This window comes from Ooceraea biroi, chromosome 13, assembly GCF_003672135.1.
Source record: "Ooceraea biroi isolate clonal line C1 chromosome 13, Obir_v5.4, whole genome shotgun sequence".
Classification (NCBI taxonomy): Eukaryota; Metazoa; Arthropoda; class Insecta; order Hymenoptera; family Formicidae; genus Ooceraea; species Ooceraea biroi.
Window position 1 is genome coordinate 2777158 of NC_039518.1, and position 19686 is coordinate 2796843.

The 19686-nt window shown below is 39.6% G+C and overlaps 1 protein-coding gene across 1 annotated transcript; it reads right to left on the reverse strand.

Annotated features, from left to right (window-relative positions):
* Positions 1-14130: 14130 nt before the first annotated feature.
* Positions 14131-17118, reverse strand: LOC105279594 (ceramide glucosyltransferase). The gene has a single exon (XM_011339466.3). It carries the CDS (start codon positions 15820-15822, stop codon positions 14626-14628), a length of 1197 nt encoding a protein of 398 aa, XP_011337768.1. The 5' UTR covers positions 15823-17118; the 3' UTR covers positions 14131-14625.
* Between the last annotated feature and the right edge of the window lie 2568 nt (positions 17119-19686).

Below are 19686 nucleotides of genomic sequence, written 5' to 3' on the forward strand. Positions count from 1 at the left end.
CATTAAAAAAAATTTCAGACCGGAAGTTAGAATTCTGAAATTTTTTTTAATGAGACATGGTATTTTTTATTACGAATTCGGATTCTACGCGAGAAAACATGCAACTTTTGTCTGAAACATTTTTCGGAAAAATGTCATCTTATGTCCTTAAAATGATCTTCAAGATGAGTTTTGAGGACATTTTAAGGACATAAGATGACATTTTTCGGAAAAATGTTTCAGACAAAAGTTACTTACTTTTCGATGGAGAATAAGAATCTGCAATAAAAAGTTGGGGTTTCAATTTAAGAAATTGAAGGTGATCTTCGCGTGACCTTCAAACGACTATTCAAGGTCAAACCAGTGGTATCATCTTATGTCCCCCTCGAAATCGTGACATGTCTGTCTGAAACATTTTTTCGTATCTCTTTTAGGTTTTTAAAAAATCGACTGTATAAATTAAAATGGGCCACCCTGTATATACCTAGACCAAGTATTCGATCTTTAGTGAAGCTAACCAGTTGACAAAAAAATGCATTATCTTCACGTATCCTTTTTTTCTTTCAAATATAAGTGTTGGTTGAACAGAGAATTATATATCTATATAATTCTTTCCTTTTAATCAACTATTTGGAGGAAGAAAAAGGAAAATATATAATATAAGAGTGGCTCTTTGTCAATATGCCAACAATTCACGCTTTTTAAAGGGAAACTTGGTGAATACTTGGTTTAGCTATGTATGTGTATATCTATATATCTTATATATATTATGTATTTTTTTCATTAAGCATATTTATTATATTAATTAGATTGCAAATATTAAATAAAAATAATAAATACATTTTATATATAATTTTTATTATAACTTTTTAGTATTTGCAATCTTCTGAATACTCGTATAATAAATTTAAATATAATTTCTGAAGTATTTTCAATTGATTTTAATAAGAGCTTTGTAATTTGTGTGCAACATCATAGGAAAGTTTCAAAATTATTTCAATTAACCTTTAGTAATATATCAAAAAGATTTCAGCTATTTTAATAATCTTTCGGCAATATTTCAGAAAAGTTGCAGATTGATCTATACCTTTCAGCAACCTTTCTACAAGGTTTTGAATGCAAGTGTCGCGGACATTTTGCTATTCCGGTGTTGTCTCATAACTGTTGCAGAAACATTTTGCAATATTTATGAGATGCTTTCATCTGTCAGATGAAATACTTCTGAAATATTTCTGAAATGTTTTCGTGCTGTATGGGCTCTCAGATCGTACTATTCAGATTTACGTATGCACGTATCCCATCCCACGGCCATGTGGCCGCGGTATTGAAATAGAATATAACGCGATGAAACGCACACGCAGCGTAGCGTAGCATAGCGTAGCATAAATACAATGTAGCAGAGTTGATGATGGGGTTTCTCATAGCATAACGTCGCGTATGCTGGTATATGCTGCGAGCGTGAGCCACACTGTTACGCGATGTTTATGCCACTATTTAATATTAAAACTGCAAAAATGTATCTAACGTGAAAATCTTCGTTAAAGGTATTCTCAGTTTTCTTCGTTTTTAAATATATTCACGATCGTAATTAAAGAGAGAAGAAAAACGTATCTACACATTCCTATTTAGTGCCAGCTTCGACATCCTTTTTTCCATTTTTTATTGTTCATTGCTCAGCTGCTTAGTTATTGAAATAAGGATAAATAATATATTATCCTTTACAGAGATTTTACGTGCGACGCGAGATTATTATTTCACAGCCTGTATGGGTAATAAATGTAATAAACGAAGATACAATTTTCTTTTTCGTGATCCCATCGGGATCAGTTTAATAGAAACGTTCACTATTGGGTTTGTTTTTCAGCAGTTCGGTTCCCGCCTCGGAATTAGACGGCGATAGTTTAACAAAGCATTTCCGAGCTCTCTCGCTCGTTGCAGTATTTTATTTTAATGTCTTTCTTGAACACGTGCGGTAGTTTTGTTTTCCTTGGTGTGGCTCATAACTACGCAACGGTCGTTTCGAAGGAAGAGATTTCGCGTGTAACGTGAATTCCGCATGCAGACTTGCGGGGCATGTCCTTGTATCGTATCTTTCTGTATAACTTTACGAGTGAGTGGTACAGTGGCGAACTTGGGACTACCGACTACTCTGTTAGATTGGCGGGAAAATCTGAAAAGACTAGATTCTAAAAGTTATTTCCGTTTGGCGTTGACATTAGGTTCTTTGGCAAGCGAGAATTTATGCGTTAATCTTGTTTCGCATCCAATTTCTAATACGTAACGTTGCAGCGCCTCTCATCCACGGGTAGGACAGTGATACGACACGGGTTTACGCAACAAGTCTGTACGCGCCTTTACTTTAAAGATAAAGCGGGGAAAGATAAAAAGGTCTAAACGTTAAATGAGAAAGAATGTAAGTAAGGCTGCACAACGCCACAGAAATAACAGGCATTTTTCCCACGGCGCTATTTTTACGCGCACACGTGTTTTATGCATTCGCGTTTTATGCGATCCGGTTTGCGAGACAGAAACGGGAGTTTGTTTTTTCGAGTTGCGTTTGCGCTTTAAATTCGTGGATGACGGCAAATAGTCACGATAGTCGATGGAATGAAAAGTATAGGCGGTATTACAATCGTACGCGGAAATTGTTGGGGTAATTGTGTACTTTAACGGACCCAGCCCCGATGACCTTGACCTTGATATATGCTGTCAAGGTCACCCTCCTGAGTGACCTTGAAGAAGTTTTAGCCGTCGCTCGTTGTTTGTTAAAAAGTTATAAACAAAGAAAGTTTCATGATTTCGCACGAATTTTTAGCTGTCCACGTGAAGCAAGGACTTGAGTTTGACATATATTACGAAGGTCACCTTCCCGAATAACCCGCACTAGGTTTTAGCCGTCGATCGTTGTTTGTTAAAAAGTTATTAACAAAAATGTTTAATGAATAAAGCATAATTTTATGATACCATATACGCTTACGAAAGAGTATATTTGATGGAATTTTAGCTTTAAATCCGCCGGACTCCGTGGCGTGTACCAGGTGATCAAAATCTGCACGGTGAAATCCGTTACACTGGCCCCGTCGGGGGGGGGAGGGGCAAAGCCCCTCCCCCCACCCTCCCGCGAAGCGGGCTGAAAACGAGCGTATGTGTCCGGGGCTCCAGTTTCGGAAAATATAACCTAACCAGGTTAGGTTAGGTTAGGTTAAGTTAAAGCAGAGAACACTTTGTATTTAACTGTTTGTGCTTTTCGTTAAAGTGAAGAATACTTTGTACTTATATTAAAAGAAACTATTCTATATATTAACAATTCACTGCTTTAAATGACTTTCCTCTCTTCGTTCATATACATATTCGTCGTTTATATCTTTCAATATTCAATATTCTTTCAAAATAACTACTATATTTTCGAAATTGCTTTTGTTAATAACTTTTTCATAAACAACGATCGACGACTAAAACCTAGTGCGGGTTATTCGGGAAGGTGACCTTTGTAATATATGTCAGTATCATGTTCTTGCTTCACGTGGACAGCTAAAAATTCGTGCGAAATCATTAACCTTTCTTTGTTTATAACTTTTTAACAAACAACGAGCGACGGCTAAAACTTCTTCAAGGTCACTCAGGAGGGTGACCTTGACAACAAATTTGTACATCCATACCCATTCAATTTTCAAATTCATATGTCAAGGTCAAGGTCATCGGGGCTGGGTCCGTTAAAGTACATAATTACCATTGTTGACAATGACGACGTAGAAAGTACAAATTTCCTTGTACTTGTCACTTATTCGTTTAATCTCTTTTTTTTTCTTCACGCACGTACATACGTAGATACACACACACACACACATACATGCAGATCTGCGCGCACTTGTACATCCATACCCATTCAATTTTCAAACTCATATACATAGATATATGCACTACACGGCGCAATGAATACACTATATATTTTACGCTCGATACGAAAAGATCTAATGAGAGCAAGTTGGTTTTTCCTGTGAACGAAGAGAAAAAAATTTCGACAGAGGAAATCTCGATGCTCGATGTGAAATGTACGTATGTACAAACGTATAAACCGAAATAATAATACGGGCACAGTTGCATACGACGCGCATGAGACGAGTTCGAAAATGGGTAATAAATGCATTCATCATGCTTAACTAAAATTGCATTATATTAATCTATCATATATATTATAATTATATTAATTTATATATCAATTTATAATATGTACAAATCAGTCGACAGAGAGAAAGAGAGAGAGAGAGATTCGGCGAAATTTACATACATTAACGCAGTATTTCGGTATCTCTACAACGCTTAATCGGAATAATTAAATAGGTAATTATTTTGCCATTAATCCGCCATTGATGTTCAAAAGGTCAACTAAATATCATCAAGAATCAGTCACTAAATCTATTATTATTGCGTCCCCCCTCTCTCTCTAAATACCAGGTAAGCTAAATTACACAATAAATTTGATCATAGAAATAAAAAAATAGAATCCACCGACTTATACATGTCCACGTAAATGGCTAAATATCATTCAAAGGTAATTTGTTAATCGTACAAACTGTTCCCGTATTGTTTAATATTTCATTTAAATAATAATGCTACAGAGAAGGCTGATGACCAATGAAAGAAAAATGATAATTTGTGAAACTCGCTAACAAGTAATGGAGTAGCGGATTATTTTTCGCAATGAAACGCACAAACGGCATTTTTATGTCCGAACCAGCGTGGGTACACAAAAACATCGATTTTATAAATCGATAAATTATCAATAGAAACCTTGCCAGAAATAGCTAACGCAAAAATAACAGAGTACAATAACGGAGTACAAGATGCGCATGAGACGTTTGAACAAACATTCCTTGATATAGAAGAATATAAGGTCGAAAGGAGTAAACAGCATTGCAGATTGCATATTGCAGAAAAGTGCTCGGAAATTGCAATATTGAAAATTTGAAATTTTAAGTTTAACATTTTTATCATTACGATAGCTTTTCAACTCCTGACAGTCCTATATAAGTGAGGAGGCGTGTCATGCTCACGTTATCTTGTCGCAATTGTTCGACTCGCGCCATTCAGCTTACGTGTCAATCGATACGGCAAAGTTCAACAATATCTTACTACAGATAAAGATGAGTCAACTTCCTTTTTAAATCAATATTGGAATTTCAATAATTAAGACACACTTGTTCCATAAAAAAACAACACCCTCGAGTTTTGCGATACGCGAGAGAGGAGGCAGCGGTGCAGAAGGTGAAATAAACATTTATGCTGGAACTTGGCGCGTGTATCAGGTAAAATTTAAAGTAATTCATGCTTGCCACTCGACTGTGTGAAATAAGTGGTCACAACAAAACAGATAGTCACACGATATAAATGTGTAACACACACATGTGCTTCGTGTCCTTGCATGCTCGTCGTGCATCGCATGATCGTACGCACGTCTGATGCTACTTTGAAACGGATTATACATAATTATGCGTAATAACGAGGGAATTAATGTGACTGTTGCCCGGCTGCCACGCGAGAATCATCTGATATTACATACTGCAAACTCAAAAAAGTACGCGATAACGCGTTGTCTTATGACTACCCACGTCGTTTGAAATATATTTACAACGTACTGAAAAAAATATACCTATGTTAAGAACAACCTAGTTTGGGAAAATATTGGCTTGGCCAAAAAGTAATTGCGTTTTTTTCCAATAGATGGACATACATGTCTTGAAATGTAACTAACTTCATTCTAAACCGCAAATTCATTATGTAGCTTAACAACTCACAGTTCCAGCTTGTTTTAGAAAAAGAAAGTATACGATTTCGTTAACAATTGTTTGTTTGCCGTCGATTTCAAAATGGAAAATCAAAAAAAACATTTTCCTCATATTTCGTTTTATTACTTCCGAAAAGGGAAAAACGCTGTGCAAGCTCATAAAAAGTTATGTCATGTATATGGCGAAGATGCTTTAAAACTGCGGCAGTGTCAAAATTGGTTTACTAAATTTCGATCTCGAGATTTTAATGTGAAAGATGCACCACGCTCGGGAAGGCCAATCGAAATTGATGATGACAAAATAAAGGCATTGATCGATTCCAATCGGCGTTTAACGACACGACAGATTGCTGAGAATCTTAACATATCGAAATCGAGTGTTGAAAACCATTCAAAACGACTTGGATACATTAGTAAGCTCGATATTTTGGTACCACATGAGCTCAAAGAAATTCATCTCACTGAGCGTATTGACATCTGCGATTCTCTTTTGAAACGTGAGAAAATGATCCATTTTTGAAACGTATGATAACAGGCGACGAAAAATCGATCGTCTACAACAACGTCAAACGAAAACGATCGTGGAGCAAGCGTGATGAACCTGCTGAAAGCACTTGAAAAGCAGATATTCACCAAAGAAAGATTATGCTGTACGTCTGGTGGGACTTTAAAGGTATTCTGTATTTTGAGCTGCTTGCAAGGAATCAAACCACTAATTCAGACGTATACTGTTGTCAACTGGATAAATTAAATGATGCCATCGAACAGAAACGTCGAGAATTGGTGAATCGCAAAGGAGTTGTGTTTCACCATGATAACGCTAGACCACGTACAAGTTTGGTCACTCGTGAAAAATTGTTGCAGCTTGGATGGGATGTGTTACCACATCCACCATATTCGCCAGACCTGGCACCATCAGATTACCATTTGTTTCGTTCTTTGCAGAACGCCTTGAATGGTAAAACCTTTACTGCTGATGAGGATATCAAATCGTTGTTGGAATTGTTTTTTGCTGAAAAAGATAAGAACTGTTTTGAGCGCGGAATCATGAAGTTGCCTGAAAAATGGCAAAAGATAATCAAACAAAATGGACAATATATTGTTTAATAAAGTTTTTGTTTCCCATGAAAAATTCGCCTTTTATTTATATAAAAAAAAACGCAATTACTTTTTGGCCAACCCAATATATGGCGAAGATGCTTTAAAACTGCGGCAGTGTCAAAATTGGTTTACTAAATTTCGATCTCGAGATTTTAATGTAAAAGATGCACCACGCTCGGGAAGGCCAATCGAAATTGATGATGACAAAATAAAGGCACTGATCGATTTCAATCGGCGTTTAACAACCCGAGAGATTGCTGAGAATCTTAACATATCGAAATCGAGTGTTGAAAACCATTTAAAACGACTTGGATACATTAGTAAGCTCGATATTTTGGTACCACATGAGCTCAAAGAAATTCATCTCACTGAGCGTATTGACATCTGCGATTCTCTTTTGAAACGTGAGGAAAATGATCGATTTTTGAAACGTATGATAACAGGCGACGAAAAATCGATCGTCTACAACAACGTCAAACGAAAACGATCGTGGAGCAAGCGTGATGAACCTGCTGAAAGCACTTGAAAAGCAGATATTCACCAAAGAAAGATTATGCTGTACGTCTGGTGGGACTTTAAAGGTATTCTGTATTTTGAGCTGCTTGCAAGGAATCAAACCACTAATTCAGACGTATACTGTTGTCAACTGGATAAATTAAATGATGCCATCGAACAGAAACGTCGAGAATTGGTGAATCGCAAAGGTGTTGTGTTTCACCATGATAACGCTAGACCACGTACAACTTTGGTCACTCGTGAAAAATTGTTGCAGCTTGGATGGGATGTGTTACCACATCCACCATATTCGCCAGACCTGGCACCATCAGATTACCATTTGTTTCGTTCTTTGCAGAACGCCTTGAATGGTAAAACCTTGACTGCTGATGAGGATATCAAATCGTTGTTGGAATTGTTTTTTGCTGAAAAAGATAAGAACTGTTTTGAGCGCGGAATCATGAAGTTGCCTGAAAAATGGCAAAAGATAATCAAACAAAATGGACAATATATTGTTTCATAAAGTTTTTGTTTCCCATGAAACATTCGCCTTTTATTTATATAAAAAAAAACGCAATTACTTTTTGGCCAACCCAATATATGGCGAAGATGCTTTAAAACTGCGGCAGTGTCAAAATTGGTTTACTAAATTTCGATCTCGAGATTTTAATGTAAAAGATGCACCACGCTCGGGAAGGCCAATCGAAATTGATGATGACAAAATAAAGGCACTGATCGATTCGAATCGGCGTTTAACAACCCGAGAGATTGCTGAGAATCTTAACATATCGAAATCGAGTGTTGAAAACCATTCAAAACGACTTGGATACATTAGTAAGCTCGATATTTTGGTACCACATGAGCTCAAAGAAATTCATCTCACTGAGCGTATTGACATCTGCGATTCTCTTTTGAAACGTGAGGAAAATGATCGATTTTTGAAACGTATGATAACAGGCGACGAAAAATCGATCGTCTACAACAACGTCAAACGAAAACGATCGTGGAGCAAGCGTGATGAACCTGCTGAAAGCACTTGAAAAGCAGATATTCACCAAAGAAAGATTATGCTGTCAGTCTGGTGGGACTTTAAAGGTATTCTGTATTTTGAGCTGCTTGCAAGGAATCAATCCACTAATTCAGACGTATACTGTTGTCAACTGGATAAATTAAATGATGCCATCGAACAGAAACGTCGAGAATTGGTGAATCGCAAAGGTGTTGTGTTTCACCATGATAACGCTAGACCACGTACAAGTTTGGTCACTCGTGAAAAATTGTTGCAGCTTGGATGGGATGTGTTACAACATCCACCATATTCGCCAGACCTGGCACCATCAGATTACCATTTGTTTCGTTCTTTGCAGAACGCCTTGAATGGTAAAACCTTGACTGCTGATGAGGATATCAAATCGTTGTTGGAATTGTTTTTTGCTGAAAAAGATAAGAACTTTTTTGAGCGCGGAATCATGAAGTTGCCTGAAAAATGGCAAAAGATAATCAAACAAAATGGACAATATATTGTTTCATAAAGTTTTTGTTTCCCATGAAACATTCGCCTTTTATTTATATAAAAAAAAACGCAATTACTTTTTGGCCAACCCAATATATGGCGAAGATGCTTTAAAACTGCGGCAGTGTCAAAATTGGTTTACTAAATTTCGATCTCGAGATTTTAATGTGAAAGATGCACCACGCTCAGGAAGGCCAATCGAAATTAATGATGACAAAATAAAGGCACCGATCGATTCCAATCGGCGTTTAACGACACGAGAGATTGCTGAGAATCTTAACATATCGAAATCGAGTGTTGAAAACCATTCAAAACGACTTGGATACATTAGTAAGCTCGATATTTTGGTACCACATGAGCTCAAAGAAATTCATCTCACTGAGCGTATTGACATCTGCGATTCTCTTTTGAAACGTGAGGAAAATGATCGATTTTTGAAACGTATGATAACAGGCGACGAAAAATCGATCGTCTACAACAACGTCAAACGAAAACGATCGTGGAGCAAGCGTGATGAACCTGCTGAAAGCACTTGAAAAGCAGATATTCACCAAAGAAAGATTATGCTGTCAGTCTGGTGAGACTGTGTATTTTGAGCTGCTTGCAAGGAATCAAACCATTCATTCAGACGTATGCTGTCGTCAACTGGATAAATTAAATGATGCCATCGAACAGAAACGTCGAGAATTGGTGAATCGCAAAGGTGTTGTGTTTCACCATGATAACGCTAGACCACGTACAAGTTTGGTCACTCGTGAAAAATTGTTGCAGCTTGGATGGAATGTGTTACCACATCCACCATATTCGCCAGACCTGGCACCATCAGATTACCATTTGTTTCGTTCTTTGCAAAACACCTTGAATGGTAAAACCTTTACTGCTGATGAGGATATCAAATCGTTCTTGTAATTGTTTTTTGCTGAAAAAGATAAGAACTGTTTTGAGCGCGGAATCATGAAGTTGCCTGAAAAATGGCAAAAGATAATCAAACAAAATGGACAATATATTGTTTAATAAAGTTTTTGTTTCCCATGAAACATTCGCCTTTTATTTATATAAAAAAAAACGCAATTACTTTTTGGCCAACCCAATATTTTCTCGAAAAAACAAAAAATATTACGCAATATTTGTTTGATATTCTAAACAAATTACGTAAGTGTTGCAACAAACCGTTGATTGATTCAACAATTGCGATTTAACTGAGTAAAACTGATACGATCTATCATGCTATAAACGCAATCAGTTCGTTGAATATGACATTTGAATGAGAATGGCTTTATCGATTTAATCGTTTTTTTTTCCAGTGTGCACATGAATAAACGTTACATTTCCGCACGACTCGCATTTTCCTGCAGACAATGCTAAATACGGAAACGCGTTCCAGTAGCCTGCTTCAACTATTAATATCCACGAAGCGCAATCATTTCAATCTTGTTTACACATGACAAACGCGTAGGAAACACTCTTTACTAACAATAAGTCGATAGTCGTTGCTGATATCGCTCGAAGAAATTGTTCTATCGGCAGATTAAGCCGGCAATTTTAATTCATCGCGGACAAGCCGAGTCGGCAAATTATAATGACGCAATGATCCGATATCGCTATCTATTCCCGCTAACAGGATACCCGCTTTTGTGATATCGTGTGATTCACCAGAGAGTGTGCAATTACATTCCGTGAAATCATTTATAATTATCGTCACGTTATTCTATGAATGATGTTGTTCGTTATTTTAACATTGTGAGTACGAGTGATAAACGGTATCAGTATTTGTCTCTTCTTATAAGAAAAAAAAGTCGAAACAATAGAACACACATTACATGCCTAGTTTGTTTTGCAGTCGAGCTAAAAAAGTCCTAAAAAAAACTAAAACAAAAGGTGATCAAGTCACATCAAAGTGGGCAATTCGGTTCTTGTAACACGCATTTGCGCGCTTAGAATACCAAGTCTTTTAGTAAGTACTTCATTTATCGATATATATTATTTAAGATCGATGATGAAATATATTTATATGAAATATATTGCTCTTGTTTCATCTCGGAATCTCCCAACACGTACTACGTAAGTATTCGAAACTTCGATGGCAATGTATGCTAAAATTTACATACATTCACCCACAGAAAAGATTTCTGGACTTAATGCTATTACTCTTTAATCTATCATAAAATAAGATCGCTATAGCGACAATCATATTTATTATTGAAAAGAAGCATATTTTAATCTCGAATAGAAAATTCTAAAATCTAGATTAAAATAATCTTGGTGCTATCTCATTCATTTTCTCAGAAGGATTTAGATAAAAATTTGTAGCAAGTTCACAATATTCTTGATTTCAGAATATTGTGAGATCTAAAAGACATCTTATTCTATTCTTCTAAGAGAATTTGTAGAATCTGCACAAAACGGCCAATATTTATGTGTTGCAATCGAAAATCGGGAAAGTGTTTCTGTTATTTACAATGAATAAGTGGAAATGTCTTATCTCGAATCTTATTTCTCAAGTAAGTATATTGTATATACTTACTTACATTTCCATATCTTTTAATATTTCTTGTAGAGTATTGCACTTATTCATTGTAAATAACAGAAACACTTTCCCGATTTTCGATTGCAACACATAAATATTGGCCGTTTTATCCGAATAAAGGACGCAGAAGCGCCGAGTCGACGAGCGACTGTGAGAAAATGATGCGTCGACATTGACAAAACCTACTATAAAGTGGCGCTAATATCAAATTATTCTACATACAAGGATATATAAGCATAAATTTGTACATGTTACTCTTGTCTCGAGACAGTAAGACAATCTTATTTAATTCGAGAGAGAAGAATAGAAATTACTGATTTAAATAAAAAATTGTTTTATTTTCATATTTTTTATACTTGTAATACGATTAAATTAGTCAAGAATATTTTTCGTCTTGTTATCAGAAATCCTTTCTGAGGGTGTTCTGTTCGTGGTTTTTAAGTATTCTTCTAATCTCACAAAAAAACTGCTTTGTTGAACTGCGCTTGCGTTTAATAAGTATGACTAACTCTTAATGACAAGCTGATGTTCACAAATCAAGTAGTGGTGTTATTAATAGCAAATTAACATCAATTATCCGAACATCGATTAATCGAGAGGCAACGATACATTTATTACAAATTACTCCATATAAATTTATTTGAGAAAAAAAAAAAAATAAAATTGATGTTTTAAACAAGATAATGTAAGCAATGTACGCTTCATGTTTGTATAATATAGAAAGAAGAGTATAAAAACGAATTGTCACTTGTCTAACATACATATCCGTTCCTTTAACCCTTTTGTTCGTGAAAATATATCATAGCCGTTGATGTTACCTACTCAAAAGTAAAAATAGATTTCGTTTCGATAACTGGACAAGGCTGAAACACATATACATTATATAATTACATTAATAATCATAAAGGGACAAATTATGAATTGGTATTTATTTACATGTTTCAGCTTAATTGTTTGTTTTAATGTTCGGGTTATCAGTGTCGAGCTAACTGAAGTTTTATGTATGTATAAAAGTTCTTCTCTGATAGTAAGTACAGCGCAAGTGGCTTTTATAATTTCAATTGATGATTTCAAAGATAACAAATAAAATCGTATAACGTAATAATATTATTACCATGTACATACAATATCCTATATGAAAATTTACTAAACTGGTAGGTCACAGTCTTGTATTTTTCTAATATCATGAAAATCTAAAATAAATAAATAAATAAATAGATGTGAGAAAAAATCAAAACATATATATATATATATATATATATGTAATAAACCCACATACGCACAGATACACACACACACACACACACACACACACACACACACACATTCTTATAGTTACATTACAGAGCATACAGGCATCTATAATTAATAAATTTTAATTAAGACAATTGCCCGTTAAAAAAACCACGCTTTTTCGGACTTTGCGTCTGGCGACTTATTTGGTTGCTAATGCAATAAGAAAAATTATACGTTCGCGCGCCCTAATCTCGATTCATTTTAATCGCAAAGTACGTTGCATAACTAATACGTGGAAAGACAAGTGTGTGCGATATCGTTGCGAAAGGGAACGACGATATCGTCGACGTTGTATTTTTAACGACTAGTAAGTATCGAGACGAAATCAGTAGTATTATAAATAATTTACGCGCGGAGAACACTGCACCATATCAAGCATACCTTGACTCGATGGAAATAACACGTAATATTCCTTTCGCTTTTAAGGGGATCCTGGAGTGGCCAGTGAACTCCGTCGCGGCGTCTGAATTACCGGCGGAATCGATGATTTTCCTGTATTTTCTTTTTATTGAACTCACAGAATGAAAAATCCTTTTCCACGATGAAAGTACACACAATAATGTAATGTAAAAAGCAGGACTTAACTTTCCAAACGGAAAAAAATCACAATTTTTGATTCAGCCACGATTTCACAGGCATACGTAGGCACGAAATGATCACGAATCTTTCTGCACTAATTACTTTTACACTAGGCTTCTAAACTCATTTCTAAAAGCTTCCCCATATTCTTTCATTTTGTTCCGTCCTTGCGATTATCGAATTTTGGCCACACGAACTGCAAAACATTTATATTAAGAACATTAATGTACGAGGTGACGTCATAATAAGCCGATAATAAAACTGTAAATTTTTTTGTCGTTTTTAACATAAAGTCGAGTTTCGCTCGGTATATTTCTTTGTATACTTTAATCGTGGAGAAGGATTTTTCATTCTATACGATCATGAAAGAGTAATTAGTACAGTAAGATCGACCGATTCCGCCGGTAATACAGACGACTCCAGGATCCCCTTAACGTTTCTTGGCTTCGTGGCGCGTTAACGCGGCTTGTACAAATCGATTTGACCAACTTGTATCTCCTTCATTATGCTTAACGTAACAGCACGATAAGATTATTCGTCTCATTTGTATATCATCGAATCATCTGTCAAGTTGGCGTTAATCGTTAACGTGCACCGTTAACAATAAATTGAAACGAATTGCCACTTGCCTAATACACATACTCATCCTTTTACACTTTTTGTTCGTGAAACGAGCATTTTATCGTAGAGATTGATGTTGTTTACTCAAAAGTAAAAATAGATTTGTTCGTTTCGATAACTGGACAAGTCGGTCCGTGCACGACAGGTCTGAAACGCATATCGATACACACGCAAATTGTGTAAGCAAGACATCCCGAAGCATCGTGCATTCTTTTTCTGCGAGTTCTTATTATATGCCGCAAGTTCTTTTCCGGGAACAAAAGCGAATTATCAGACGGAGCATTCATTGCATTTCGCGCGATGCTCAAACTACCAATATAATTTGATAATTATAAATTAAAACCTTACACTCAATTATACACCGTACCCAAAACTAGTCCCAATTTAAACTGGAATTTAAATGGGTCAAAAATAAATTTCAGTTCACGCTTAAATTATTTGCACGTGTGTGTGTGTAAAAGTCCAATATCGTTCAGGGAAAGCGTAAGAGACACAAATAATCTCGAGATAAATTGTCTACGCCTTCGTAACTCCGAATTCGCTAAAATCGAGACCGTAATCGGTTGAGCATCCGCTACCGACTTCCGCGAAAAACGACTCGCAGTCACGATGATCAGAATGCCTCGTGCACGCGCGCTTCGCGGTCGCGAAAAGGAGCATCGCGACTTCGGCTTGCTTGTTGCTCGATGGCACGCACGCACGCACGCACGCACTCATGCATATGAATTTTTAATATTTGACTTTCGCCTTGACCTCTTCGGCGACGCCGCCCCACTTGAGCTTGTAAACGCGCGATCGCCACTGTATGAGGGGATCCAGGACCGCCTGGAGGAAAAGGTACGGCCTCGTGGTCTCGCTGAGCAGCCAGCCGCACATGAACTCGAGTTTGTTGAACGGCAACGGGCCGTTCTGCACGACGCACAGCAGCATCCAATCGAACATGAACCACAGGAGTACGTGCACCAGGTAAAAAACTAGGGAGTCCCACTCGAAGAGCACGCTGGCTGCCCAGGAAGCGCACCCGCCCAGCACGAGGCACTCGCTCAGCGGCTCGAGCACGATGGTGGTGGGCAGCATCGCGACCCGCAGCTTCGCCCACCGGCGCAGCCTCGCCTGGAAGGTGTTCACCTCGCAGTTGCCGCTGTTCTGGAGCGCCGGCTGCGAGGAGACGGTGATGCGCCAGCCGCGGTCGGTCAGCGACTTGGCGTAGAAGAAGTCCTCCGCGAGGTAGATGCCGAAGGCCTTCAGGCCGCCGACCTCGTCGAGAGTGCACTTCCGCAGCAGAGCCGACATGCCGGTGTGGCAGTTTATCCTGAGCAAGTCCGCGGCGAGGTACATGCGGGACTGCACCGTGCCGAAGAATATCTTCTCGTACGCGGCGGCGAAGCCCTCGCGGTCGCAGGTGAACGGCATCTGGTGCACCAACGCCACCCTGTCCGTCATGTGACTCACCATGTCCAGCAGGGTGTCCTCCTTCATGCGAATGCCGCTGTCGCTGATCAGCACGAGCTCGTACTTGGCGGCCTCGTACGCCGGCTGCATGTTGTTGATCTTCGGGTTCACCCCGACGTTGCAGCCGCCGACGAACAGTCGCGCCTCGACCTCGGGGTACTTCTCGATCAGCTTGCGCACCAGCATCAGCACGGGGTCCGAGTCGTCCTCCACGCAGAACAGCAGCTCGTACCGCGGGTACTCCATCGTGAAGAAGGTCTCGAGGTTGCCGAACAGGTTCGGGTCCACCCCCATCAGCGGCTTGATCACCGAGACCCCCGGCAGGGGCACTTCGTAGCTCGGCGCTTGGCTCGTCTTCCGGTGCAGCTTGCAGCGGCCGGCGATCAACGCCAGCACGTGCACCACCCACATGCCCGACCAGAATATCGTGAAGAATATCGCGAACCCGTACACGGTGTATAGCATGGAGTTCATTTTCCAGGGCGAGAGCTTTTCCGCTCAGGCCGCCGGCACCCTCTTCGCTTCCTCGCCGCTACTGTTCCTCGGCCACGCGCCCCCGCGCGGACGCATCACGGGGGTCCCGCTCGCGGCATGCTCGACGCGGCGGAGCTCACGTCGAGCGATGCGCCCTACTGACCGGCCATTGCTACGGCTTTTCTCGCGGCGACGGCGGCGACGTGCTCGCCCCGTGCGACGCATCCACGTGTTCAGCCGAGCCGTCCGTCGGCGTTGCGCGCCTGCTCCCCCTTATCGCCGTCCGTCTTGCCAACGGAGATAAGTTCCCCGACGCGCGTCAACTGCACGACTCGCCCGTAGTGCGAGGGTAACCGCGCTCCTCGCCGCAGCGGGATCCCATTTTCCGTCCTCGGGCATGCGGGACACCCGCGCTCGAGCGCATCGTCGACGTCGCACGCACCGAGCCACTCGATCCCGCGATCCCCGGCAACTTCACCGCGTCTCCGTGTATCCTTCCTCGTCCACGCCGCACTTCGTAGCATTGACACTCTCCTACCGTCCACCCCGCTCGCACTCCGGGAACTCGCGCGCACTTATCGTGCTTTCCGGACTCCGGACCGTCGGGCCGCTCGAGCCTCGAGTTATCGTTCCGTTCTTCGATGGAAGCGACGAGAAACGTGGAGGGAACCCTCGAGCGGAGTCGCGCAAGGAACTCCCGAACGAAGAGGTTTCGATCTCGCACCGCCCGACGTGACGCGCGCAGTCACGCGTATTGTCGGCACTCGCCCGCTCGCTCTCTCTCCTCTGTCGGAGGATTCGCAGCGTTTATTTCCGTCATATGGATGACTCACTTAATCCGGCGTGCGTCCCTCCGTACTGCCATGATCAATGCGCGAACCGCGTCGCGCGTCACTCGTAGACCCGGTAACGAGAGTAAAGTAACGAGAAGGACACATGCCACGACGATAATTGACCTGTGACTCGAATACGAATTCGTGATTGGCGCAAGAAGCTGGACGCTTCGTGCGGCGAACAAACGCATTCGATTGCTTGCAACAGCGGCAACGGTCAAATCAGTCAAATGTATCAAAAGTTTCGAGACGGGGACCGCCATCTATGCAAATTTTTTCCCGAGTAGCTGTAGTAAAGCTACACTGCCTTACTCGATAAGGCAGAGTTACGACACAGTATAAGGATATCATTGACATAGGATATATGGACGGAGCCTTTTACGAGGGGAAGCCGAGATTAGCGGTAAGGAGGAGCACTGGCACTTCGTGTAACTTCGGCTGTTCGGGTATGTTCGGTTCCGCTAGTGATATATATACAGGGTGTCCCGGGTTTTAACCGACAAACTGCGGGAGCATATTCTACTAGTGGAAATAAGAAAAAATTCTTATATCGAGTTTGCTTAGAAATGCTTTATTACAAAGTTATAAACCAATATTGAAAAGAAATATCAGATAAGTAACATAGTGTAGAATTTGCAAGGTCGAAGATGTTCACATGTATTCATGTTCACTATGTTGAAACGATTCAGTATGATTGTTACTTTCACAACAGTAGCCGTTAGATTTCAATCGTCGTGTCAACTAGCAATTACTATCAGAATGCCAAAAGTGTTTTCAAATGAGGAATACACTGATATTCATTTCGTGTACGGATTCTGTCACGGAAATGCACGAGCTGCCGTACGAGAGTGTCAACGTAGATTTCCTAACAGGAGAGTACCAGATAGTTCTGTGTTTAGTAATACCCATTTGCAATTACATAATTTGGGTTCATTTCGACCTATGAATGAATATGATGATGTTCGTTCAGCTCTAAGACACCGACGACGCGCGGAAAGAATCTTAAATCTTTTTGATAATACTCCTACACAAAGTGTTCGACGTGCTTCAGCTCAACTGCAGATATCGCGAAACACTATTTGGAGAACATTGCGTGCTGATGACAGATTCGCATATCGTTACACACCTGTACAAGAATGACTTCCAATCGATTATCAGAAACGAGTCGAATTTTGTAACTGGTATGTGAATGCAGTAGAAAGGGACAATCTTTTCTCATCAATGATATTATGGACAGATGAAGCGACCTTTACAAGACGAGGCATATTCAATTCTCATAATAGCCATGTATGGGCTCATAATAATCTACATACTACCAGACAAAGAGACATAATTTTTATTTTTGTGAAAAAATCCGTTGTTACTTATCTGATATTTCTTTTCAATATTGGTTTATAACTTTGTAATAAAGCATTTCTAAGCAAACTCGATATAAGAATTTTTTCTTATTTCCACTAGTAGAATATGCTCCCGCAGTTTGTCGGTTAAAACCCGGGACACCCTGTATGTACGATGAGTTATTGTGTTGTGTCGGAATGTAGCAATCGCATTAATGCAAAAAGGAAAAATCGGCAATAACGTATGAAAGAAAATAATGGTCCGAAAATTTCTTTTCATCTATAAGTAAAACATACAATTGTAGGTTATACACAATGCCGGTAAAACATTTCAGATATTGTTATGTGTTTATTATTATATTCATATGAATAATAGTTCGATAACAGTTTTTCATTTATAGTTTTTATTAATTCATATATTTAATAATTATATATACGATTTGACTATATATACAGGGTGTCCGAAATAAAGTGACTCAGACGAAAAGTACATGTAGATAGGAGTAAACCGAGAAGAAAAGTCAAATACTATTTTTCGAAATTCGCAATAGTTATTAAGTTACTAACATATACGTCTGAGCCAATAAACGCGCTGAAAGCGTTAGGCCGGACTCGGGAGATAGAGCGAGAGGCGGAGTCAAGAAGAGAGGGGCGAGGGGGGAACCGCGAGCGACTCGCGAGTCGCGAAGCGCGGCGCGTGACATATGATACCGCGCCGAGAATCTATTATGTATTTGTGCTTTCCGTACATTGCCGACGAGGAAACAATAATTTTCCAGCGCGGTGTTTTTAATAGCAAGGAAATGATACGCTATCATTTCCACACCACCTAGCGGTAGATAGCTCGGTGCGTTTTTTTATAGTGATTTCCCCGGTAGGCCTAATCCACTCTCATTATTTAATTCGATTAATTTAATTGAATTGTTCGAAATGTCGTCCCCTTTCTCGTACGCAGAGGTCGGCTCTTCGTACAATATCGCGTGTGGCACGGTGCGCCATGTCCGGCGTAATGGTATTGAAGGCCGCAACAATAGCTTCACGTACCTCGTTTTCTGTACCATTACGCTGGTGCTCGATTACATTTTTTATGTCCCCATACAAAAAAATCTAACACGTTCAAGTCTGGCGACCGTGCCGGCCAGATAATAGGGCCACCACGACCTATCCACCTATCGGGAAAATGTGCGTCTGACACCTCGCGTACTTGACGACTAAAATGAGCCGGAGCCCCGTCGTGCTGAAATATTAATTGTCTTCGTATGTGACGAGGCACATCCGCGAGAAGTATCGGCAATTCGTTCACTATAAAATTTCTATAAATATCGCCGGTTAAACGCGGTGGCAGAAAGTATGGACTAATCCGAAAATAATAAGTATAAACGAACATATTTTACTTAAACAGCAGGAGAAATTGCTTTCTTTCAACTTAAACTTACGACTTGATTGCCGATTATTCCCGCCCAAACGTTAATGGACCAACGATATTGAAATGCGCCTTGACGGACGACATGAGGATTTTCGTCTGCCCAATACAAAAAATTGCGGCAATTGAACACGCCGTTTGGTGTGAACGTTGATTCGTCCGTCCATAAAATAATGTCGGGAAAAGAGACATTCCGTCGACATTGTGCGAGAAATCCTGCGTATGGTTTTTCGACGGTTAGTACATTTTCAAATTATCGTGAATATAAAAA

What these genes read in the sequence shown, in the direction of transcription:
- LOC105279594 (XM_011339466.3), bottom strand. Translation starts at nt 15,822, where the DNA reads ATGAACTCCATGCTATACACCGTGTACGGGTTCGCGATATTCTTCACG.